The 24,305-nt window shown below is 49.9% G+C and overlaps 8 protein-coding genes and 1 non-coding gene across 9 annotated transcripts; 4 read left to right on the forward strand and 5 right to left on the reverse strand.

The window, feature by feature from the left end:
• Nucleotides 1-77: 77 nt before the first annotated feature.
• Nucleotides 78-3,715, reverse strand: SMAC4_01636 (uncharacterized protein). Its single transcript, XM_003352755.2, has 4 exons — nucleotides 1,860-3,715; nucleotides 1,351-1,688; nucleotides 664-1,266; nucleotides 78-583 (listed from the first exon to the last, which is right to left on the reverse strand). Exons 1-4 carry the CDS (start codon nucleotides 2,622-2,624, stop codon nucleotides 451-453), a joined length of 1,839 nt encoding a protein of 612 aa, XP_003352803.1. The 5' UTR covers nucleotides 2,625-3,715; the 3' UTR covers nucleotides 78-450.
• Nucleotides 3,716-3,921: 206 nt separating this feature from the next.
• Nucleotides 3,922-5,663, reverse strand: SMAC4_01635 (uncharacterized protein). The gene is made up of 2 exons (XM_003352754.2): nucleotides 4,905-5,663; nucleotides 3,922-4,818 (listed from the first exon to the last, which is right to left on the reverse strand). The coding sequence occupies exons 1-2, from the start codon at nucleotides 5,502-5,504 to the stop codon at nucleotides 4,528-4,530; spliced, it is 891 nt and encodes a 296-aa protein (XP_003352802.1). The 5' UTR covers nucleotides 5,505-5,663; the 3' UTR covers nucleotides 3,922-4,527.
• A 2,329-nt stretch (nucleotides 5,664-7,992) lies between these two features.
• SMAC4_01634 (uncharacterized protein) lies at nucleotides 7,993-10,396 on the reverse strand. Its single transcript, XM_003352753.2, has 3 exons — nucleotides 9,673-10,396; nucleotides 9,067-9,511; nucleotides 7,993-9,014 (listed from the first exon to the last, which is right to left on the reverse strand). The coding sequence occupies exons 1-3, from the start codon at nucleotides 9,738-9,740 to the stop codon at nucleotides 8,493-8,495; spliced, it is 1,035 nt and encodes a 344-aa protein (XP_003352801.1). The 5' UTR covers nucleotides 9,741-10,396; the 3' UTR covers nucleotides 7,993-8,492.
• Nucleotides 10,397-10,482: 86 nt separating this feature from the next.
• Nucleotides 10,483-14,204, forward strand: SMAC4_01633 (uncharacterized protein). Its single transcript, XM_066089625.1, has 6 exons — nucleotides 10,483-12,128; nucleotides 12,193-12,566; nucleotides 12,630-12,726; nucleotides 12,787-12,895; nucleotides 12,950-13,620; nucleotides 13,691-14,204. The coding sequence occupies exons 2-6, from the start codon at nucleotides 12,324-12,326 to the stop codon at nucleotides 14,008-14,010; spliced, it is 1,440 nt and encodes a 479-aa protein (XP_065945730.1). The 5' UTR covers nucleotides 10,483-12,128; nucleotides 12,193-12,323; the 3' UTR covers nucleotides 14,011-14,204.
• A 220-nt stretch (nucleotides 14,205-14,424) lies between these two features.
• SMAC4_13085 lies at nucleotides 14,425-14,516 on the forward strand. The gene is made up of 2 exons: nucleotides 14,425-14,460; nucleotides 14,482-14,516. It is a non-coding gene; the product is annotated as a tRNA-Glu (tRNA).
• Nucleotide 14,517: 1 nt separating this feature from the next.
• On the reverse strand, nucleotides 14,518-15,906 carry SMAC4_01632 (uncharacterized protein). The gene is made up of 4 exons (XM_003352751.2): nucleotides 15,111-15,906; nucleotides 14,925-15,032; nucleotides 14,796-14,876; nucleotides 14,518-14,733 (listed from the first exon to the last, which is right to left on the reverse strand). Exons 1-4 carry the CDS (start codon nucleotides 15,603-15,605, stop codon nucleotides 14,647-14,649), a joined length of 771 nt encoding a protein of 256 aa, XP_003352799.1. The 5' UTR covers nucleotides 15,606-15,906; the 3' UTR covers nucleotides 14,518-14,646.
• Nucleotides 15,907-16,949: 1,043 nt separating this feature from the next.
• SMAC4_01631 (uncharacterized protein) lies at nucleotides 16,950-18,196 on the forward strand (the record flags this gene model as incomplete). Its single annotated transcript, XM_003352750.1, has 4 exons — nucleotides 16,950-16,980; nucleotides 17,147-17,529; nucleotides 17,590-17,839; nucleotides 17,898-18,196. 4 exons carry the CDS (start codon nucleotides 16,950-16,952, stop codon nucleotides 18,194-18,196), a joined length of 963 nt encoding a protein of 320 aa, XP_003352798.1.
• Nucleotides 18,197-20,051: 1,855 nt separating this feature from the next.
• SMAC4_12589 (uncharacterized protein) lies at nucleotides 20,052-22,899 on the forward strand. The gene is made up of 3 exons (XM_066091068.1): nucleotides 20,052-21,409; nucleotides 21,464-21,854; nucleotides 21,934-22,899. The coding sequence occupies exons 1-3, from the start codon at nucleotides 20,505-20,507 to the stop codon at nucleotides 22,654-22,656; spliced, it is 2,019 nt and encodes a 672-aa protein (XP_065945731.1). The 5' UTR covers nucleotides 20,052-20,504; the 3' UTR covers nucleotides 22,657-22,899.
• A 114-nt stretch (nucleotides 22,900-23,013) lies between these two features.
• On the reverse strand, nucleotides 23,014-24,228 carry SMAC4_12837 (uncharacterized protein). Its single transcript, XM_066091099.1, has 3 exons — nucleotides 23,530-24,228; nucleotides 23,320-23,401; nucleotides 23,014-23,219 (listed from the first exon to the last, which is right to left on the reverse strand). Exons 1-3 carry the CDS (start codon nucleotides 23,934-23,936, stop codon nucleotides 23,169-23,171), a joined length of 540 nt encoding a protein of 179 aa, XP_065945732.1. The 5' UTR covers nucleotides 23,937-24,228; the 3' UTR covers nucleotides 23,014-23,168.
• Between the last annotated feature and the right edge of the window lie 77 nt (nucleotides 24,229-24,305).

A 24,305-nucleotide genomic window follows, 5' to 3' on the forward strand; every position in this document is an offset into this window, starting at 1 on the left:
CGTCATTGATATCGATGGACCGACTTCACATAATTGGCGATGATGGCTGGACTTGCTCGAAATGTCGGAAAGGATGGGGTTTGGTTTGCTCAAGAGGCCCTGGATCCCAAAGTGCGAATCATGGGATGCATCACGAGGATGAAGTTTGCACACAATCACGTTTCACTCGTCACGTTTACAAGAGATATATACCCATTGAATGCTAGCTACATTGACCCTAAACAATTGGTAATAAAAACAAAAAAAGAAGGAGAGTTCTTTGCTCAAATGCTTGCAAGCTTGCCGTCGCTAATGCCCGTCGCCAATGCCCATTCCAAACCCATGACTTTTTATTTGGAGAAAAATCAATCCAGGGTATTTTGTCACTGTGAACCATCACCCCAAAAGAACGCCCATCGAATCTCTAAAACGCCATGCCATGTCATCCACCGAAACCATCAAGCTTATTACTTACTCCCCGTGGGAACCAGCTTGATGGACTTTGATGGGCGCCCCCTTGGGCAGCTCGTTGCCATAGCGGTCAACAGGCGGGAAGCGAGCCATACGCTCCAGCTCGTCGAGGGGCATGTGCGAGCGGATGTACCTGCGAGTAAGATAAAACTACCTGCGTTAGCGATATCTTTCACTTTGCAACAACGAGAATGAACTGACGATTTTACTGACTTCTCCCGGCCATCATCAACGGGGTTGAAATCCCACTTCTCACGCTCCGTGCCATCCGCCGTGAAGGCGCTGAAGACAAACCGGCGTTTCCTCTGCGAGAGCTTGACTTGCTCCGTGATACTTTCAAAGTCCCAACGTTCTCGCGCCTCGGCCTCGAATGTCGCCAACAAGGCTTCCGCTTTGTTTTTATACTCGACCTCAAGCGCAAGCGGCTCGGCCTTCAGGCCCGAGAGAATCGGGGCCAGGTCCCTGACTTCGAGAGGATCGTTTTCCAGATCGTACAGCTGGACGCCGTCCGCGGGGCAGATGACGAACTTCCAGTTGGCGCGCTTGATCATCATCATGGGGCTGACGGTGCCCTCGCCCGTGTACTCGGCGATGACGGTATCGTGGCCTTCCGAGTCGCGTCCCTCCAGGAACGGAAGAAGGGACTTGCCGTCCATCGGCAGACCGGGATGCAACTCTTTGCCGATCAGGTCGACCATGGTCGGCAGGATGTCCAGCGTGGACACGTTCTGGGTCACGCGATGAGGTGCGTACTTCTTGGGGTAAGAAATCAGAAGAGGGACGCGAACAGATGACTCGAAGTAGCTCATCTTGTACCTGAGATCGGCGAAAGACGTAGGTGGGTTAGCGACATACCCTAGGAAAATAGAGACTTAAGATCGAAGTAGCCACAAAACTTACCATAGTCCACGCTCACCAAGCATGTCTCCGTGATCACCACTGAAGACAATAATGGTGTCGTCGGCAAGCCTGCACTTTTCCAAGACCTTGAGTAGCTTGCCAACACAGTCATCAACATAGGTGACAGCGCCATAGTAAGCCCTGCGCGCACGCTTGATCTGGTCATCCGTGAAGTTCTTGTCCCACAAGTCGCAGACCTTGAGCAGTCTCTTGCTGTGGGGGTCCTGCTCCTCGTTCGGAATCCTGGGAACTTTGGGGAGATCGATTTCGACATCCTCGTACTGATCCCAATACTCCTCTTCGATGGTGTAGGGATCGTGGGGGTGAGTAAGGGAGACCTATGGCGTGATTCTGTTAGCCTTCTTGTCCCGCTGGCAGCTAACCAATTATGGCCACACAATGACCGTTTCCGGATTTTGATGGGTGTCTCTCCCCACGCCAAAAAAGATACAACATATGCAGCCCTGTGAGGCTGAAAAGATGACAAGAAATATCCAGTATGTACGTACCGTCAAGCAGAACGGGCGCTGATCTTTTGCGCCGCGAGCGTGGTCATGCAGGAACTGCGTCGACTTATACATGACCTCCTCGTCGTAATCAAGCTGGTTGCTGCGAACACAAACACCAGCCTGTTCAATCGAGCTCGCATTGTGGTACCACTCCAGCCTTTGTTCGTGATCCTCGATATTCGCGTCCCAGTCGGCCGCCCAGCCAAAGTCGCCGGGGTAAATGTCAGTGGTGAGACGCTTCTCGTACCCGTGCTTCTGGTCCATCACGAAGTGCATCTTTCCAGCCAAAACCGTCTGGTAGCCCTCGCGACGGAGGTAGTGGGCGTAGGTAGGGGTGTCGCTCAAGATCTGGGCCGCGTTGTCATATGCTCCGATCTTCATGGGCAGTTGACCCGTGATCATGCTCATCCGCGAAGGGCCGCAGAGCGGGGACGGGCAGTATGCTGAGTCAAACTGAACAGATTTGGCGGCCAGGGCGTCGATGTTGGGCGTCTTGACAACGGAATCCTGGTTGTAAATCTTCATCACAGGAGCAGCGAGCTGATCTGCCATGATGTACAGAATGTTCAGCTTCTTCTCCTTATCCTGCCCTGGAGCAATCCCGTTGCCATTGGTACGACCATTGCCGTTTATATGACCGTTGCCATTGATGTAACCATTGTCATTAGCATGACCGTTGCCATTGGTATAGCCATTGCCATTGCTGAGGCCGTTCACAGGCGTAGACTCCGGAGAGCCCGGCTGGGAGTTGAGGGCTGCCGGCATGGTCGTTTGGCGCGAGGGACGCGAGTTTTGACTTATACGTTGAAAGGGCGGAAGGATATAGTCCTCCGTAAGATGAGCAAGACAACTGAGTGAGTCCGGTCAGTTGAGGCTTGAACAGAACTTAAGAGAAGCTAAACCCCTATTTATATGGGAAGTAGGTCGGAGGACGAGGAAGCCGACCTCGAGTCAGAATCCGGGGTAGCGGTTGGTTTGGTGGAGGTGTGATCAACCGGTCCGACGAAAGGAAATGGATGGTGGATAATATTCGACGTCTGAGACCAGTTGATATGGCGGATATGATTTGGAGGTGAGCATGTCAGAACGTAAGAAAATCGGGGTCGACCTGAGCACGCAATCGCTCAACCGCATACACAGCCGTTATGTCGAGCAATGGCGCAATCGAGAGACGGGATGAATGAAAAGCACCAGAGGCACTTCAGGCACTGGCACTGCAAGAGGGCACTGCACACCATTTATCATCGCAGCTTCTTTTTTTTTCTCACTTTCTCATCCCATCAACCGACCGATAACCGGCCCTCCGCGTAGGGTTGCACCGGATAGAGACCCTGATCCTCACCGGGGGGGTTCCATCGCGCGAACGGGCATCGATATTGTTTCACTTGGGACACCATCGGCATCAATCCCCGGAAACAAACGAGATAGCCTAACGGGAATGAAGCGCGCGAGGCGGAAGTAGAGAGACAGAAAGTGCCAAACGCTGCAGACACTAGCGAACGGAGCGCGTGCAAATTTGGGGACAGGATAGCGCGACCGGGACCGCCGCAGACCTGAGCGCATGAAGCGCCCAACTAACGTCTTCCATGTCGTTTTGAATACGATGCAGATGGACTGCCGAAGGGATCTGTGTAAATCCGAGGAGCCGTTCGAGCAGGGAAGGGAAAGAAGACTACGACTAGCGGCGCATTAAGGCGTGATGGAGACAGTCCAGATTCCAGAACACTTGCTCCGAATACAAAACTCAACGGGAAGATCCCGGAAAGATTCCGGGAGGGATAGCTCCGCGCGAGAGTTTGCTGATAAAAGAATATGATTGCGAAATACTGCAAAGGAAATATAATTCTTGTTTGTCGCATGTGAAAGTGAAACGGTGCAAGTATCAGAGCGGCAGACAGTTCAGTCGCATGCTCGTTCCCCTCTTCAGAATTAACATCCATACCTTTTAAGAGACGTTTATAAGGGTTGGGGTTATATGTGTAACAATAGTAAAGACTTCAACGCAATTCTCATTACGTATCAGTGCCCTACGATATGGAAGGATTCCCAACGACTTATCGTTGTCTTCGCATTGTGTCTCGAATAAGAGAAAACAATAATTTTTGATAGCGGTTCTGCAGCTAGGGTCTGAAAAGACCGATTGGTTGTTATCATTGGTGGGACGAAGAGTCGTTCTGTTGACACATGACAGCCCGGAAAGCCCCATCTGGACAACAAGATGGTTGAGAGCCTCTGGGCGACTTGGTTGGTCCGTTTGTTTTGACGTCGAAAGTCACCGCCGTTTACCATCTCAACATTTTCTAATCCGTGGTCATGTGGCACCTGTGAAGCCTAGGCCTAAGATCCGAGATCAAGTCTCGATCGGTCTCTCAAAACCCTCGGTGAACCAACGCTAGTGTCTTTTTACTGCAACATTTCAGACCAGGACAGTGATTTGATCAGGCCCCCTCCAGTCTCCGTGAAAGAGGTATCGGATATCAGCAAAAGGCTCCTGGTAACTCTTGTGACATGTGTCCCCAGGACGGAAAGTCAGTTCGCGCCAAACAATAATTGGAAGCTTATTTCTTCAAAAAAAAATCTTGATATACCAAAAAAGCGACTAGAAATAACCCCTACAACCACATCCTCAGACTAGCCCAGCCAGGCAGAGGAAACACACGCCCTCCGTCTAACCCCGGCGACGAGTCGTGGGACCTTTGCTCTTCGCTCTCGGCTCGGAGGAGATGGAAGCGCCAGTAGCGGTAGCCGACGACGACGCCGCAGCAGGAATCGGGCCCGCAGGCACCTTCTGCTTGCCGCGTGCCTTGGCCGAGGGCGCGTTCCAGTAGTATACCATCTGCAGAGCGAGAACCAGGTTCAGCGCGAAACCGGCAATGAATCCGTAGAGAATGAGCTTGTCATCGACCTCCTGGAGAGTGGTGAAGATGCGCGAGAGGGATCCGGCGAGGTAGTTGAAGACCTGAAAGGTAGAAGAAACACGACGTTAGTAAGGACATGACTACAAGGGAGATGTGTATTTGGATTTGGGGCAAAGGTTGTCCTTACAGCAAATGCGCTGAGCTGTCCAGTGCCACCCTCCTGCAGAATAGCCACGATCTGGGGAACCTTGCTGGCAACACCCAGTACGCCAGCGCCTGCCTGTAGGTAGCTCAATTGCTGCATGTTAAGGAGCTGCTCGCTGAAGAGAGTAGCAACGCCGACAGCCAGAGCCGCGACGAACAAGGCCGCAATGCCAGCCCTGCCGCTGTACTTGAGCACGAGCACGGATATGATGACGTTTTGACCGAGGATCAAGGCCGTCTCGCCAAAGGTGCTGAAGGGAAATCCGTTGCGGACATTGTAGGCGAGTGACGTGAGCAAACTGCTGGTCTCGAGGAGATACGAGAAGAACGAGACGCCGCTGGCCGACTTCGAGTTGACGAGCTTGAGGATCTGAGGCACCTTGACGATGGAGGAGGCAACGACGATGCCAATGCCGAGGGCCTTGCTGATGCCGAGTTTAACGCATTCGGGGTTGTTCTCGAGGTCGATATCGAGGATCAGCTTCTTGTAACACGACTCTCCGATGAGAGAGAGACCAATATCCCGGATCGGACCCGGAAGGTTGTGGGTGACGGGCTGCAGAGCCGACCGAAGCGCGTCCATTTTGCCGGTAATTTGTGAGAGTGCGTGGGGAATGGGCCTAGCGTTCGATACCGATTGAGGGTAGGATGTAAATGATGAGGCCGTAGTTTTGGCGCTCAGAAGGGACTAGAAGTTGTCAAAGTGAAACTTTTTATTTATCAAGTTACGGGTACCGAAGATAGTACGTCAGAAGGTAAGCTACGAAAGGACAGCTATCGGAGGTCCCAATGGCCCGTGCCGCGCCGGCACGGTTGGTTTGCCGGCGGGCAACTCACGCGACAAAACGTACGGCAGTCGCTTCAGTGTCCAAGGGTAAGTTTCGGTTTGTTAGTTGTCTCACCTACCATCAACACAGAGCCACAGCATTTGAAGTTTAATATTTCGTTCATGAACCTTATTCTCAGCCACTCAATCATGTAAAGCTTCCGATTGATATCTACTTTTAAGTAAAGGTAAGAAAATTCTATTAACCTCTCTGTAAACTTATCTGCTACTTGGGAGTTAGGGAAAAGTGGAACCTTTTATCAATATCCTCTTATAAAAGAGGAGGAAAATTTTTTGTATGACAAACTATTATTATAAGACAAATCCTATATAAAATCGCTAGTAAAATAACGATCTATGTAGTAAACTACTATTTTACAAATTAATACAACAGCATCTAAAGCTTATAAAAGTTTATGATATTACTCAATTAAGTAATAAGTAAATGAATAAGATCGTTATAGTCTTTATCTATTATTTTTTAGAGCTGGTATATATATAGGTGAAGATGTAAGTGCAAGTGCAAGTATAGATATATAAGTAAGAGTTAATATTTTCTTATTAATAGAACTTTCTTCATAACTGTCATGAGGCTAGTGCCCGCGGCTGAAATGCCTGGCAATCTTGCCAGACAAGTGCTCTACTCTCGCGGCAGGCAACATTAGCCTGTGCGCGCGCACGTCTCTTTTTTAGGACAGCCGGCTAGACTGCTCAGGAGGTGTTCTTTTCTCCTCTTCTCTCTTCATAGAACCTTATTGATTCTTTTGGCCAGTATCTGTGTCAACTATACTGTATCTTTTATAATAACCACTTCTACTTTTATTAGTGTATTCTTTAAAATAATTTACTTTTGTATCTTTATTTGTACTTCTATATAAAATTTTGCTTTAGTGCCTACTAATTTCAAAACTAACTAGTTTAATATTTATTTGAAAATTCATATTCGTAATGGAGTAGATATAAAATTAAAAGTAAGATAAAATAGTATAAAGGTAAAAGTAGCTAAGTAAAATAGTATAAAATTAATACGATTAGTATTAAAAATTTAATTCGTATAGGAAGTTTGGAAGTAATAGGTAAGAGTATTAATAAAGTTTTATTACAAGGTTAGCTTGTGATATGATTGCACTATACTGACTGCACATATGCTATACTGGAGCTGATGTCATAGCCCAGAGCTATGCACTTACGCACTGGTCACATATTATGCAGTCACGTGCAGTCTCACGTGCGCGCGCACGGACTAGCCTATTGAGCTCTTGCCTATATAGCTAATCTTTTATGCACTTCCTTTCCTCCCATTCGTACAACAACACATATCTTACTCTACCTTCAATGGTACCCTCTCGCCCTGTGATAGGTTTAATTATTCTCCTTTTTTCTATTGTTGTCTTTTTTATTATATACTATTTTAAGTATAGTTTTATTGTTGTTATTATTATTATTATTATTATTATTATGATTCATAAAAATACTTTCATTTTTAATTATATTAACGTGTAGCTAGTACTATGCTTTGTAACTGCCTTGTACTACCTTATAGTATAAAAGGCTGATTGAACTATTTCTTCCACAAAATCAATCCACTTAGCTCCTACAGAAAGTGCTAGAATACAAAAGTTTTGCCATTGTATTCTGGAATTCTCTAACTTATTCAGCATTTCTTCTAGACTAATTTGTTATCATGAAATACACCAGAAGCTCATAGATTCAGTTCATTTCTTTCATGATATAGTAATCCTATAAGCACTCCTATCAACTTATAGAAGCTTTTACACTCTGGAAGCTGCTAGATACTTAACGTTCGTGTATATAAAAACCTCTTCTCTCCTTTAGTTAGTCACTTCTTAAGCAAGCAAGTAAGTACAATCCAAGCAATATAATATAGTCTACCCTTATAGTGTAGTTCACTGTACTCTTCTATCTTGAGAGCAGAGTTCTCTCTAAGACTGTCACAAGTTGGCATTAGCCATATAGTATGCATTTCAAGTTCTGCTTTGCAAGCAGAACATCGTCCTATCTTTTGTAGGTTTGGCTATCTGAGCATATGCACCCCAGCTTGTCATAAAGACCTCTTTTACAACATCTCTTTATTGTACTTGCAACTACGCTGCTTCCTTCAGCACTGCTGTCGTATTTTCTACCACTTCCACTCCGCTCTGCTACAAGTGCATAGTTCACTGTAGCATATCTATACTGGTGCTATTATTATAGGCAAGTTAGGGCATTGCAGTAAACAGTAGGACGCTAACAGGAGATTTAACATAGTACCAACCGGCTCTGTCCTATAATAAAAGTTTGTCACAGGAAAATTTTTCCTCTTTTATGAGATGGGATTAACAAAAGGTCCCATTTTTCACCAACCCCCAAGTATTTTCTTTGTGTACCAAAGCAGACTGCTCTCCTCCTCCGAGCATGCCTTAGCGGGTATCAAAGCGTCGCTAACAACATCCTCCCCGTGGTTCGCCAATCACAAATGCTGAAATGAAATAAAGCAGCCTACGAATGCCCGGATACATATAGAGATAGAGTGAAAGTGGCAACCAGCCGGCGGTCCATCCCAGGTTCCTTTGCCTGTCCCCAAGTTGCTTTTTGCGCGCTCTCTAAGCGAAACGTCGAATCCAATGCCCGCGGCACCCAGTGGTGCTCAAAGCAGAAGAGTGTTCAACCAAGTACTTACGTTTTCTGCGTAGAAATAAAAAACCAAAGCATCCCCGATTAACCCTTCAATTAGGTTGCAGACTCCTAGGCCTTCGTCCTGCTCGAAACGCGTGTGCCTGCCTTGGGCACCTTCACCTCCTTGACCTTCTTGGGGGCTTTGGCAGGAGCCTTGGTCTCCTTCGCACTCTTCGCGTCCTTGCCGGCCTTTGGTGGTCTACCGGGTCTTCCCTTGGGTTTCGCATCCTTCTTCTCAGCGGGCTTGGCCTTGGGGGCCTTCTCCGCCTTGTCGGTCTCGTCCGCCTTCTCAGCCTTGTGAGAGGTCTTTGCCTTCTTGGTCTTCTTCTTCACGGCACCCTCCTCGGCCTTCTTGCCCTTCTTGTCGGCATTGAACTTGCGCAAGAGCTCAGTGGCACCCTGGAGATTCTGTTTAGGCTCCCAGGTGTTGGCGCTGGACGGGTATCCCTTCCACTTCACAAAGTACAAGTGCTCCATCGTCTCGGCATCGGTCATCGAGTCGACGATGGCCTCAACCTCATACTCTCCCTTGGGAACGACATCGGAAGCGGCATCCTTCTTGGGGCGACCAGCCTTCCCCTTGGATTTCGCCTGTTTGAACGGTTAGAATTTAACCGTCGCTTTAGTTTAAAAGAGAACTTACAGATGTGCCATTGGCGGCTGCAGGACGACCGGGTCCCTTCTTCTTGGCGGCCTTAGCAGCAAGACGGGCGCTAGGAGCGGCGGCAGGTTTGCGACCACGCTTTGCAGGAGCGACATCCTCAACATCCTCCTCCTCCTCACCTTCAGAGTTGGGCTCCTCGATCTCCACAGCCTTGCGCTTGCGCCCGCTGCTTTTCTCGGCGCTCTTCAAAGCACTCTTAGGCGTGCGAGAGCTCGTGCTCTTTGCTGACTTGGGGCTTTTGGAGGCAGACTGTACGGGCGATGCTGAGAGGGACTGGGATGGCTTGCCACGCTTGCTTGTTTCACCTTCCATATCAGCAACGGGGGCGTTTAGCTCCAGCTTGTCATCCATACTGACAACTGTGACACCGGCGGGTACAGGCTGTGCGATATCTTCGGATATCTGACGAGGGTGGTTATACTCACTGGCGATTGAATTAGCCGGCAAGTTCGGTAAATAGGGAGATCCTAATACACCAAGATGACGGACAGGTCGGCGGGATTTACGAGCTTCTGTAAGAAGGAGCTATGATAAACCGGGAATGTGCGACTATGTAGGGGATTAGCAAATGGAGAATGTGCTTACTCGAAGAGGTCACTCTGAATGCGAACAAGACCATCGTCCTCGAACTCGGCGTCGGAAAGAAAAGGCATCTTGAATGGTAATTATTTTGGCGATAATCCCTTGTGGCGGTGTATGGGCGCGATGAACGACGGGCGACGTTGTTGATTTTGATGGATTTTTGATCCAAGAAAGCGCGAAGTAAAGCGAGTTGCGCGAGAAGTGGCGAGTAAGGTGAAAAAATAAATGAATAAACCAATGAGAAGCGGTTGATCAGGCGACTCTATTTTCAACGTGATCAAGATTGCGCCGGAGGTGATGGTTCTTGATTCTCAAGCTGGATGAATCTCTTTGCTGTTGGTGAGCCGCGTCGTGAAGATTGCCGATGGTTGTTGCGGTGCACGACGAGTGATGTAAACACTAGCGTGATCCATAAACCCCATTCACTGTTCCTGGCCAATAGAAAGACGGTGACAATCACAACTTCCCTAAGCTCCAGCCACATAAGCTACTTTAAGCCTCAATTAACTAGCCTAACTTACTACAGTAGTTAAGCGTGCACCGCCACACCTCTTAGCATTCCAGTCCTGTTCACTTACCCTTCCCCCTCCGAGCTTCAGTTCCGTCCCATCTCAGGATCACCCACAGATTGTAACCTCCCACCGTGACCCGGCCCGTGACCACCTCCCTCCGCCTCCGCCTTTCACTGTCGATACAGGCTCGGAATCACGACCGGAGCTTTCAAGTCTTTGGCTGAGGTGCCATACCTTGGCTTTTCCATTGCCTCAACCCAGGACCGATGATGGACGAAATGCGTGCTATAAACAATGTGTTTATACGCACTTGACTCCGGTTGTCTAGATGGGATTCTGTCATTTAGTTCTGTCTACTGAAATCCTCGCGGATTACCCCTGGTCCTGTTGATCCCAGAACTTGAACACATCAGACTCGTATCCAGCGAATCCCGCCAAAACTCCGGAGTAGCTCAGCTATCCCCGAGTCAGATGGGCGATTCTGAAATTGGCGGTAAATGCGACATCTCAAGTTAACAGCTTTAGGTAATTCTGATCAGCCGCGTCGATCCCCGCTAAGCCCTACTAGTAGCTTACTGCCTCCGGTGTACAGCTCAAGCTCGTTTGGACATCGCCGTTTGTGTCGGTATCGAGCTTTGTGCACTCAGCAAAAGAGAAACAACGTCGACAACACATTGGTCCTAATGGTTGCCCTATCACTCCGATTAACCACTCGGTACGGTCCGTTCAACGATCCCTCAGCTTGATCCAATCCAGACATCAGGGCAATAATGTTACACACGGATACCACATCTAGCAACTCTGCATCTCCTAATATCCTCCGTTATGTGGTACTCCGTGGTTTTTATTGAAGGTGTTGATGCGGCTGGCTTCTTTATAATCAATCTTCGGATTGGCACCTATCGGCCCCAAGACATTGCAGCCACCGGTCAAGATGAGACCATGTACATTATGGCGCCAGCACGGCCCGGTTGTATACGGTGATGCTCGCCTAGGGCTGTTTGCCAAGGCCACAGATCCGCATCTACAATCTCGCTGTCTCTCATCCAGGTTCAAGCCAGTCATCCGGATGTCGGTAAGCAAGGCACATCAGCTCCTCTTCGCACCTTACCCACTTCACTCGTCCCCGAAATGCGACATACGTCTATACTCCATGTTTCTTTGATAAATGCCAGCTCCTTTCCCTTATTCATCTGGCGGTCTAAGTACTTGCTCCGAAAAAGCTGAACAGGCTCAGTGGACGTTGTTTGGCTTCTGACCGTTCGTATTATACCTTCATTTCTGCACCGAGTTGTGTGCTATTTCTCATCCCCCCTATCGTTACAACCGTTGGTCAACAAATATCAGGGGCGAAGAAAATAAACTCACCAGGCTATCAGAGTGAAAACGCCATCCATCCCGTGTTGTGACTGTGATGAAGGAATCGCCTGCAGGCCAGAAGACCCTTGGCTCTTGAGCGTTGCATGGACGGCCAGACCTGCCACATATCGACCACAGTCTAGACAGTCCGAGTTGAAGAAGATTCAAGAGGGGTGCTCCTGGTGTCTTATTTGCCGAAAATAAACGACCTTCGGCAAAGACTCTTACGTATAAGAAGACCTATCGATTAATCCACCCTGCTTCGACGTCCATTGAAGGTTGGCCATCCTATGCCCTTTGCTGGACACCTCACTGTGTTGGCATTGTTACCGTTACTCAGTCTGGAATACTTCCCAGTCTTTCAGTTACATCACTCTTCATTTCTGCTTGAGTTCTCCTGAAGACATCTCTCGGCCTCATTTCAACACAAAACGACATAGCCATGAAGCTCAAAGGGAGTAATGAAGCGCAACATATCGAAATGGCCCCTTCAAGGACTCTGGGAAATGTCCGTTTACGTGATCCTGAAACGAGCGAGATCATATTGATTCCAACTCCATTGAAAGACCCCAATGATCCTCTAAACTGGTTCGTCTAACCCTTTTTTATTCATTCTTTGCGGTATATCTACAATGGCTGACACAGAACACAGGTCTCAAGCATACAAATACTACATTGCAAGTGGTCAGTAACCAAGTGCCTTGACCACAAGCTCTTGGTATCTTGGCGGATAGTTACCCTTATGGATACTGACTCTTCACACCGACAGTTATCTGCCTGGCAATGATGATGTGCAATTTCCTGGCAGCCGGTCCAACAATTGCGATCATCTCAACAACGGGAGACTTCTTCAAAGGGGCAAATCCAGCTTCAGATATCGGCTACTTCAATGACTCAATAGCCAAAGTCGCATACTTCTTCACCACCACGTCCCTGATGCAGGGCCTTGGGAATTTCTTCTGGGTCCCAATAGCTAATAAGTACGGTCGGCGGCCTACGTACATATTTAGCTATGTCATTTATATCGTAAGTCATCGATGCTCTCTCTTTTTTCCCTCGGCCATTCGTCGCTTACACTTCAGTTTCTAGGCCTGCGCGATCTGGCTCTGCTTTGAACGCTCTTATCATGGCTTTCTAGCGGGGAGAATCCTCATGGGCTTTGGCGCTGGTGCCGCGGAAACTATTGGTATGTGACAACGTGCGGTCAGAGTTCTTAAGGTACAATAACTGACACGGTAACCGGCAGCCCCTATTACCATTTCTGACATCTTCTTCCTGCATGAACGAGGCGCCGTGATGGCATTCTACACAGCCTTCTTGTCAGCTGGCGTGACTGGAGGCATGTTAGTGTCTGGGTAAGGTTCCCTGGGACTCGATCACTTGATATTAAGAGCTAATCATCGTTCAAGACTGATCACTATCAACCACACCTGGAGGACCATCTACCAAGTTGCCTCCGTTTTGATCGGATTCGTGCTACTCTTAGCAATCTTCACCTTCCCCGAGACGGCGTACATTCGCAACCAGCAGGACAACAACGAACCATGCGCACCCGGCACGGAAAAGTCCGAAAAATCCTTGACCACAACACACGACACCGAGCGTCTAGAGACCGCTATCCCCGCCAAACAGTCCTACCTGCCATCACTCAAAATCTTCCATCGCACCCTCACCACCGAAAACATCCTCAAACTGATCGTTCGACCCATGGGCTTAATCTGTCTCCCCCCGGTGCTCTGGGCCGCCCTCATCCAAGCCGTCACCATCGGCTTTCTAGTAGCAGTCACCTCGAACGTTGATGTCGCCTTCAACACGACCTACGGCTTTGCGTCATGGCAAGTCGGCCTTTGCTTTATTAGCGGTATCATCGGTGCTCTCTTGGGCATCCCCGCTGGAGGCCAGCTAGGCGACAAGGTGGCAGACTGGTTCACGAAGCGCAACGGCGGCGTGAGGGATCCGGAGATGCGTCTTCCTGCTATGCTGCCGTCGCTTATCACGACTCCGTTAGCGCTAGTTCTTTATGGCGTGGGGATAGAGCATAAGTTGCATTGGATCGTGCCTACTATTGGTCTGGGGCTGTGTGAGTTCACCACACCTGTCTCACAATCTACCAACTTGCGACTTTCTGGCTAACAAATACGTCCCTTTAGTAAACTTCTCCATCACCCAAGCAACCAATATCTGCCTCGTCTATGTCATCGACGCTTACCGGCCTGTAGCCGGGGAGATCACGCTGGCAGTAATGGGCTTCAAGGCGCTGTTCGGGTTCTTGCTCTCGTTCTACACGAACCCCTGGGTCAGCAAGTCCGGGTACCAGAACGCCTATGGCACCATGGCGGCGCTTTCGGCTGCCGTGCTCCTGATGGGAGCGCCGCTCTATGTCTGGGGCAAGCAGATCCGCCATGTCAGTTGGCGGTGGCCGGTTATTTCCTACATTCATTGGCATGCGGATCGGGAGGTTGGCGAGTGATTTTGCCAACGCTTTGTCAACATGAATGTTTTGCACTGTTTCCGCGTGTTCCGTTGTAGTGCAAAGTTGAACAATCTCAATACCACTTACTGCCTCAGCTTCATGGTTTTTATTGAATGACAAAAGGCGAGATATATTTTGACCCTGTCTCGCTTCTGTCGCTTCTATGCAATTGTTTTCTTGCACGGTTTCATCACGTCTGTGCTGCGTTAAGCAAACACGAAATATTTCCACACTACTCTCTCTATGTTACCTATTGCCTTTCTTAAGTGGTATCGATCTATCTTCAAATATTGAGGTGCGTCGCATGAATCCTTTGAGCGTAACACACCTATCCCTCAAAAGTGATCGCTCAGAAGATTATAAGTTAGTGCACAGCGCATCACTTTCATCAATAATCGGAACCATTCCTGATCGGGTATGGTGTAGCGGTAACATCGTTGACTCTCACTTCTTAGGAGTGACTGCTTTCTCAACAGCCCCGGGTTCGACTCCCGGTATCCGAGTCACAACTTCTTTTTTTGTTTTTTTCCTTTCCTACCTGACCTCTCGTGCCGGTTCCCTTTTTGGGTGTTTGGCCTTGTCGTCTCCTTTTCTTTTTTCTTGATCATCGATATCCTCCATGAGCCACTGTCATCAGAGTGATATTCCTCCATCGATAATGGCGTTCACTCCTGTTACGGTTTTGGACTTTACGAAGCAGAGTACCTGCTCTGCAACATCCTATCCAATGGTCAAGAAACATGTCAGAGATCTTTTTGTCGAGAGGAGAAGGGGGGACGTACCTCTACCGTTGCCAAACGCTTGAGCCTCGATCTTTCCCTCGCCTCTTCCTGCTTTTCTGGCGGAAACTGAAGACCCCAGTCCTGCAAATATCAGCATGGATTCGGAGACCTGGTCTGATGCCTGCTTACCGTGAGCATAAGACCCGGAGATACAGTGTTGACTCTGATTTTGGGTGCCGCAATCTGTGCCAATCCTCTGGCCAGATGGATTTGCGCCGCCTTGGTGACCGAGTAGGCCTGTACATATTACAGATTGTTACTTCAAAGGCTCTTCGTTGGGCAATCTGACGAGTATGATACAAAAACAGTGCTCACAAGCGAACTCCCGCTGACTTTGACACCCGCCAACGAAGCAGTGGTGATAAAGACACCTTCCGTCTCATCGAGATGCGGTTTCGCAGCGTGCATCAACCAAAGATGGGACTTAACATTCATGTTGAAGCACATGTCCCAGTCTTCCTCGTCCAGGTTGTCATCCAGATTGTTGATGTCTCGAAGCCGGGTCCAGCCGCCGTTGGAGAAGACAATGTCGAGCCTTTTCATCCAAAGTATTGTAACGCTGACGAGGCAAGCGATCTGGTCTTTTTCAGCCAGATTAGCCTTGATGGCAATGAAGTTAGTTTGGCCATCTGGGCTTTTTGCTGTGAGCGGAGAGATATCTTTGAGTTCCTGCACAAGCTTTTCGGCCCTGTCTTCGTTGTGGTTGTAGTTAATGACTACACGAATGCCGTTCCGGGCAAAGAGACGGGCAGTTGCGGCGCCGAGACCAGCGCTACCGGCGGTAATTAGGGCAACCAATGGAGGATCCATTCTGAAATGGAAGCAACAACGGAGGAAGAATTGATGACGAGCTCTCGGCTAACAAAGATGAGGTTATTCACCTCAATATAAGGCAGTGACGACCAGTGTGTTATCAAGCGTTGGGTAGGAGCCTTGGACGGGACCTAGATCGACGGGACGCCCGCATGGCCCACTACAAACGGAAGCACCTCATTGTTGGGCTGGACTTCCTAGACAGTAATGACTGCCGAGCTTGAGCTGGGAAAGTACCCCGCAGTACTGGAAGTAATCATGGACTATAACCCTCAGGGGCTAGGTAGAGACAAATGCCAACTTGAGTGAGAACCTCCAGGGTCTCGCGAACTTCAACAAAACTCCATGTCCCATTTCCGTTCGAGTGACCTGAAGTCACAGTACACGACCTATGGCTTCACTTAGGACTCTTCGAACCTTTTGAAGCGACAGCTCAACTGTTATTCGAGCGGTTAGTACTGTCAGCCATCACGGTAGGCGCCATTACTACTCCGTATAACTGCTGGACACAACCCCCCACTTTGGCCCATACGATCCTACCCTGATAGCCCGCCGGTATGTTCGGGAGAGACATGCGGCTCCCCCACCTTCCGTACGCTACCAATTCCGTTTGGTGTCTCTTCTTCGTTACGGGGTTTTAGACTCAACTTGATCACAATCTAAACACGGATTCGGCACTTCGACTGAACATCATCTCTAATCCAGGAGCCATGATTCCCAATCACCTCAGACAACCACCTTTTCCGCTTCCCTCATTGCCCCATTGCCCTCGCTTCCACGGGCGGAAGGACCTCCCACTTTCCCGAGTCCTCCTTCAACGCACAGAAACCACAGAATGGACACCCGGGCCTATCCCGCATGCATTCCGGTCACCGGAAGCGATGGCATGCCTTCATAGCCGGTCTAGCTAGACTCGCTAACATCTTGGCCTTGCTGCCATGCTGTGGTATCCCCACCTCACAAGGTTGATGTCGCATATAGACATCCAAGCTGACTTTAAGAAGATGCCTAGACCGGATGGTTGACCTCGCCCCCTACATTAGACATTTCTTATCCATTATATGTTGCCTCACTGATCAACTACCGCCCCAATCAAAGTTATCCTCTGCCATACATCTCTCTGAGTCTCCCTAGATGAAAGTGTCTGTGCCATAAGAGAAACACCTGCCCTCTGGACAGTTCAACTTCCTCTCCACTTCTAATTTCGACGGTCAGTTCACTTCTAAGTGATGAGAGACTGCTCAGCTCTTGTTCCTACCATCGGAGACACTCATCAACCTGCCGGTATGGGGAACTTTGCCTCTATCTGTGACAGAAATACCTCTAGGTATTACCATCAGCATGGGCCAAAGCCTGTCCTCAAAGATCGCCCGTCAAACTTGAAGATTGTCATTGTTGGTGCAGGAATCGGCGGCTTGTCTGCTGCCATTGGACTGCGGCGTAATGGCCATCAAGTTCATGTTAGTGGCCCTCCTTATCAAGTTGACAACGTATTTATGGATCGGTACTAACGGGGCTGTAGCTGTTCGAACAATCAGCGTTCGCCAGTGAGATTGGAGCCGCAGTACACCTGAGTCCAAACTCCAACGGCATACTGAGAAGATGGAGCATCTATGCTGAGGAATTTGGAGCGAATCCAATGGACCGGCTCATCGAACTTCTCCCAGACGGACAGATCGTCAAGGACATTGATCTTAGAGAGCCAAACAAGCGATGGCAGCACCCTTGGCACTTAGTCCACCGAGTCAACTTACATGAAAGGTTGAAGAAGTTGGCCACTTTAGGGGAAGGAGAGGGGATACCGGCGAAATTGCACATTTCAAGCAAGGTTACGGATGTCGACACTTCTCAAGGGTTCATTACGTTGGCGAACGGTGAGCGAGTCTCTGCTGATGTGATCATCGGTGCTGATGGCATTTATGTGAGTACTACAATGTGCTAGCATATTCCTTCGCTACTAACCAAGAATTACGTCTCTTAGTCCGTGACGAGGAAATACATAAAGGACGCCAAACTGTTCAGCTCCGGCAAAGCAGCCTTCAGGTTTCTTATTCCCAGAAGCGTCGCCGAAGCGGGCCCAATAACGGCGTCCCTGGTAGAGCATCACAACACACTGCGACTATGGTTTGGAGACGACCGAAGAATAGTCATGTATCCGTGCAATAACAACAAGCTTCTCAACTTTGTGTGTATTCATCCTGATACAGAGTCTCACGCTGCTAAACGCGATGGTGAGACCAGAAAGATACTTCGATGCACCAGTCAAGGTTGGGCTAACCGTAATCGCAGAATGGAACAAGCAAGGTTCTGTAGAACAAGTGTTGAAAGTCTTCGAGGCTTTTGATCCTGCAGTCAAGGCGCTCATAGCGAAAGTTGACCCTTCAACGCTGAAAGTGTGGCCGCTTTTGGATATGGAACAAATGCCAACCTCAACAAAGGGAAAAATGGTGCTACTCGGAGACGCCGGCCATCCCTTTACACCACGTGAGTATACACTTCACCCGGCACTTTTCCCAGCCACTACTAACACATCAATGCAGATCAGGGGCAAGGAGCAGGCCAGGCGATTGAAGATGCTGCAGCTCTGACCACAGTACTCCCGAAAGGGACCAAGCCAGCTGATGTCTTTGAGCGACTGAAGCTGTACGAAGCAATTCGCTATGAGCGAGCGCACACCATACAAAAGTATTCGAGGCTTGCAGGATCAGATTGGATCGACGGAAAGCCACAGGTTGAAAGTAAGCTTTTGTCACGTCCTTCGAAAGTCAGAAACAACAGAGACTGACTCTGACCTTAGTGACCAAGTTCACAAACTATAACTTTGGCCACGACGAGATCGATCATTCAAGAAACATCTTCAACAAATGGCTGTGGTCAAGAAATCCCAACGCTTGTTGGCGAATGCCCATAGGATTTGGGCCACTTCCGGCTCCTGTACCTCCGAGTCAACATGACCGCTCTGCTGTTAATTCACGATTTCCCACCAATTTCCCAGCGGCAGAGTTTACGTCGATGATTATCCGATTCAAAACCTCACGCACGCTTCTCGAAACACTTTTCCCGACTGCGCAGTTTCGATTCAAGGAGGCCAACACCGTGGCCATGGCCAGCTTTGCAGCAACCCGGGCCGGTAACAATGAGCACATCACTCTGAAATTTTATGTACATGGTGTACAGTATCTCAAGAGCGATGGGACAGCTTTCAACGGGACATATTTGCCCGTCATCTTTCAATCACCCGATAGTTTAGGTGATGAAGACGCCAATCTTCTTCCAAAAGTACTTTGTGATATCGAGTTTTCGACAGGCAACACTTCTGCCAGAGTCACAGCAAACTGGAGGGGTGCGGCTTTTGTTGATATAAGGATTGACGATCTCCTGAACGAGGAGCAAACTGAAGTGAGGGATGAGGTTGACGTGGACTGTCGAGCAGGAAACGAAGACGAGGAAGGTGTTCTGTTTTACCGATACATACCTGCCGTCGACAACTCCGGCAAACCTGCTACCGAGTATCCATGCTTGATACCTAGACCAGCTTGCACCGGGAAGGAGAAGCCAAAGAGTATGAAGACAGTTACAAAGGTGATAAGACCGAAACCAGACTCAGTTGGGATGGCAACTGCTATCAACATAGTCGGCCACGACTGGGAAAAACTTCCCACGTTGCACCATATAGCTTCCACGCTGGCGGAAGTTCCGATATACGAAATAGTGGAGGCGAAAGTTGTAGTAGGTACGGGGATGGTGGATGATAGTACGTCTTGTATGAGGATCGAATAGGGGAGTTTGTTTACTTGGTCCCTTGGCGTGTTGTTTAAGAGGCAGTGTTGAAGGGGGACGAAAGGCATGGCGATGGCGGGCTTTGCTTGCCTCATGGAACCCATGGAATTTCAACATAAGAGCCTAAAGACTTGGAGGCTCTCTGGGTAGCTTTCAAATTTAAAGGAAAAAGAGTAAAGAGTTGAAGTTGTCATTATGAGAATGAAGGCTGCGGTGTCTCAAGTCTTGAGGGTCATGTGCCGTTGTTCCAAGAAGATGCAGATGAGAAGCCAGATGGAAGTGTGGTGATGCCCTTGGGATGTTAGCTGCCCCCTGCACATGGCGGCTTCAGCGCCTAACAGCACCTGACCACACCCGAGTCCTTCCACATTCGGGGTGTGGGGCGGTCAAGATAAGGTATGGTGATAAGGCCTGTTCAATCGGGGGAACCGAGCGGCGGAGAACCCTCCACTGCCGCCTGCTCCCTTTGCCTCCCGTCTCTCAAGTACACGCACCGAGAGACTGCACCCCGACTTCCCGCTTGCAAATCGCCGCCGGCATACGGACGATCTGCCTCGTGGGATTCGACGGTTCGGTGTTGTAGCCGGAGAATGAAATCCTCCTTCTATCAACTCTTGCTTCTTTGCTCCTCTGAGTGAACCGTCGCACCATCTTTCGAGATTGTCCTTGTCCGTCTCAGGTCCCTTGATACCCCCCGTGGCCCCCTCTGGGAATGACGACGGAACGGCTTCACCACCACATCCCGTCCATCCAACCATCTGCCCGAACAACCGTCACCGTCTCGGACCGATATTTTCAGTTTTCGCCTCTCGAGACGGCCAATCGATAGCTCTTGACATCCGAGACTCAATTCAGAAACGAATGTCTTTGAATGGCTCTCTGTGTTGCTTCCTGATCCTCCCACCGCAGCCTTGTGTTCGCATCTCGCCTCGCCTCGTCTCGCACCACCGAAAGCGCTACAAATATTCCACTTAGAAGGTTAGGCCTGTGTGCCTTTTCTGTCTCTTACCATACCACTAGTAGTAATCTCAGCTAGCCCCGCATAGCCAGTTGTCCACCTCCAAACGCCGCTGTACGATATATACGGATCGCAAATCGACGACCCCTTGCCCAGCTATGGCTACCCGTGATGCTGCTGGTTCCGCTCGGGACACAGCTATAAACATTAGCACCGATTCAGAGTCCGATTCGCCATATGGCCGAAGCCATCATCCTACTGTTAACGCACCGCTGCCGCCAGTATGCCAATGGCGGGACTCGACCTTCCTCGATCAGGAATGCTCCCGCTACTTTGACTGCCCTACACACATGGTGGAGCGGGTGATATCGGACGGCGAATCGGAGAATGATGACGATAAGGAGGAAGGTAGGGCACGCCTAGATCAGCCAGACGAGTTCGAGGAGGAGGAACAATTACAATCTGGGGATGTGTCTCCTCTGAGCGAGAGCGAGGATGAGGGAGGTCTGGACATCACTACCAACCCGGATGCTTCTCGGGGCGTCTCGCCTCTGCCTCCGAGCCCGGAAAGAGGTGGGCAGGAGACAAGCCCGTCGGCGGGAACGGAATATCCTCCCGTACCGGGGGAACAACTGGGGGTCGACACATTACCAGTCAATGCTGGAAATGTGCCCGCGACGCCGCTCATGGGAACGGCTGAAAACCCAATCTCTCTCGATGATTCCCCTGTGCAAACAAGAGGCCAGCCACAACTTGGATATTTTGCACAGCGTGCTACAAGTACCGACGAATATGGGTCGGGCACGGCAACCACGCCTGTGAGCCCGGGCCCGGCGCGTGGCGGTGTACCTTCGAGACTACGGGAGGTATACGAAAGCCCACCAACTCCTACCACAGATCTTTCACCAAGGTTGGTACAGGGTCTGTCTCAACAACCACCTCCGGCACAACGCAGGGCACTAGAGGAGATAGTGCTGCCCCGGTGGCAGCCAGATGCCGAGGTGACTTACTGTCCCATTTGCCATACTCAGTTCAGCATATTTGTGAGGAAGCATCATTGCAGGTATGTTTTCGAACTGGCCTTGACACCATAAGATAGTTGCTTACCTCTGTCCAGAAAATGCGGGCGTGTGGTATGCAATTCGTGCTCGCCGCATAGAATCACGATCCCGTATCAGTATATCGTGCAGCCGCCCGGCACGCCCCGTCTCGCTCCGAGATACCCGGGCTCGTTTCTGGGTGGAGACCCGCGATCCCCGGACTTCAGTGCCCTCGGCGGCGGCGAGCGGGTCAGATTATGCAACCCCTGTGTTCCAGATCCCAACACGGCTCCGCCGCAAACGCAAGCTCAGGGGTCAAGCCATTCGAGGTCTCACAGCAACATCCCCGGTGGATCTGGGGGCAGTGGCAGTGAGGCCGCCTCGCCCGGATACAACAACCGATGGAGCTCGTATTTCGGGCCGTCGCCCTCGTCCGATGGGCAGGCCAGACAGAGAAGTGTAACTCTGGTTCGTGAGACCTTTTGTGATTTTCATATTACTTTTATTCGTTCCTGAAGATCGAGACCTAACAACCATTGCCTTGTAGCAACCCACTGTCACGACGTTGCCATCCGGATCTAACACCTTCTTCGTCTCCACTGCCCCGATGGAGAGTCGCATCATGTCCGGCACCCCGCCGGTATACTACCAGTCCGGTTCCTCGGCCCATTCTCATCCGTATCGTGGGCCGACATCTCAACAACGGTACCGGTCTCTACTTGATATCGGTGAGCGGCCTGGACCATCGGCTGGGCCGTCCTCATCATCCAGCCCCGATATCAACCGTCGTCTACCTCCCACTCCCCGATCACACGGTCACCATCAACACCATCACTATCAACAACATCACATCATTCCCGAGGAAGATGAGTGTCCAGTGTGCCATAGGGAGCTTCCATCACGAAATCTTCCCAACTTTGAGACACTTCGCGAATCCCACATAAACCAATGCATCGTCTCACACAGCGCCTATAACGGCGGTGCCCGTCCAGCGCCGACCGACGAGAGCGGAGAGGGCAGCAGCGGAACTAATAGCTCGTCTCTACCACCCGCGCCACCACGGCGGACCGGGATGTTCCCATACACAGCGACGGAGAAGGATTGCGTGGACTCGGCGGAGTGCACGATATGTCTGGAGGAGTTTGAGCCGGGCGTAGCCATGGCTAGGCTGGAGTGTCTGTGTAGGTTTCACAGGGCGTGTATAAGTGCGTGGTGGGAGAGACATCCGGGGAGATGTCCTATGCATCAGCATGATGGGTTTGGATATTGAGTGGAGTTAGAGGGAATGGGAGAGTGAAAGCTCGTTCGTAGGGTGGCTATTTTTATCGGGTTTGTGGTGTTGTGTGGTCGCGATTTTATGGGATTTCTTTTTGGCTTTCATCATTGCGTGTCGATTCTGTCTCATTCATTGCATGGCGGTTGAATTGGGATTTTAAAATCGTCAATAAGTACGGATATATGCTGGGCAAGTTCCTGGCCTAAGGAACTTGGTCCAGGCTGTAGGAGGGACATAGTGAAAAGTGCATATCAGAAAGAATCAAATGTACGTGGAGTTGAAGTACTTTTGTGTCAATCAAATACCACGTTTATGCCATTCCACTGCTCACGTTGGAAGCCGACTGAAAACCGCCCCCAGCAGGCGAGGGATAGATCTAATGCTCATATGTTTACATGACCCTGACTTCCTACCTATACCGTCCGCTCCGCGTCACCAAGCTGCGAATAGTCGTGAGATACTTCAAACAAACGTCTTTCCATAAGACAGCCCAAGTCAACACACAGCTAAGCAGACTCAACGCCCATCTGATCAGGGCCAAACGACAACGGGAGGAGCTAAGTACCAGAAAAAACAAGTGTTAGCATAGGCCGTGTGTCTCATCTCCCAAAGACGACAACGGTCCAGGAACAACAAAATGGAGACGGTAAAACTCACATCCTCAAGCCTCAAAACAGAGAAATTCTCATCCTTGTCGAACATGAGAATAGGCATGCTCAACTCGCAAAACTCGCGGATACTATACGTCCCGGTTAGTCAGTCAGTCAGAAACATTCCTCCCCTCCTCCCTCTCTCACCCCCACCAAAGTACCCCAAAATACACCATCGCACGGGCACGGGCACGGGCACAGGCACGGGAAAACTCACAACTGCCTACACATCCCACAAGGGCTCGCCGGCGGCGAAATATCCGTAGCAACAGCCACTGCCTTAAAACCCCTATGGCCCTCGGTAATCGCCCTGCCAAACGCCACCCTCTCCGCGCAGGTAGTGACGGGGTAGCTGGCGTTTTCCACGTTGGCGCCGGGCGTGTATGTCCCTTCTTCAGACTCGGTAGTAGTCCTCTCTCCGGTAGTGATGTCGATCTTGCTCTTGGAAAGCAACACGGCGCCGACGCGGAATTTGCTGTAGGGACTGTAGGAGGTCGCTTTGGCGGCCACGGCACGGTCGCGGAGCTGGGCAAATTCAGAGGGCGTGAGGTTGTAGGTTTTGCAGATGGAGGCGATGATGGAGGAGTCGTGGCCCGAGAGGATGGGGGGTGTTGGGGGGGCCATTTTTGTGTGAGGTTGGTGAGGTTGGTGAGGTTGGTTTTATTTCGTGAGTTGATGTGACGGTGAGGTTGGAGTGTCCTGGATTTGGGCGGGAATGTCTTCTTTTGTTCAAGTTGTGTGTGAAGATGGTGGTTGAAGATGCCGATTTTGATGGGAACTTCCAGGTTGTGTAAGAAGCAAAGAGCACTTGAATGTTGAAGCCTCCACTAAACCGGTGTATGATATTCTGTTTTGAGTTGAGTTGAGTTGAGTTTATGAAGTCCAGAAGTATCCTACAATAAAAATCGTCTTTCATCCCTTTCATCCCTTTCCATCTACGGGGTCATCCATCATTTAATACACGTACTTCCTTTTCACTTCCCCGGACTATTT

Source organism: Sordaria macrospora, chromosome 1, assembly GCF_033870435.1.
Source record: "Sordaria macrospora chromosome 1, complete sequence".
Taxonomy (NCBI): Eukaryota; Fungi; Ascomycota; class Sordariomycetes; order Sordariales; family Sordariaceae; genus Sordaria; species Sordaria macrospora.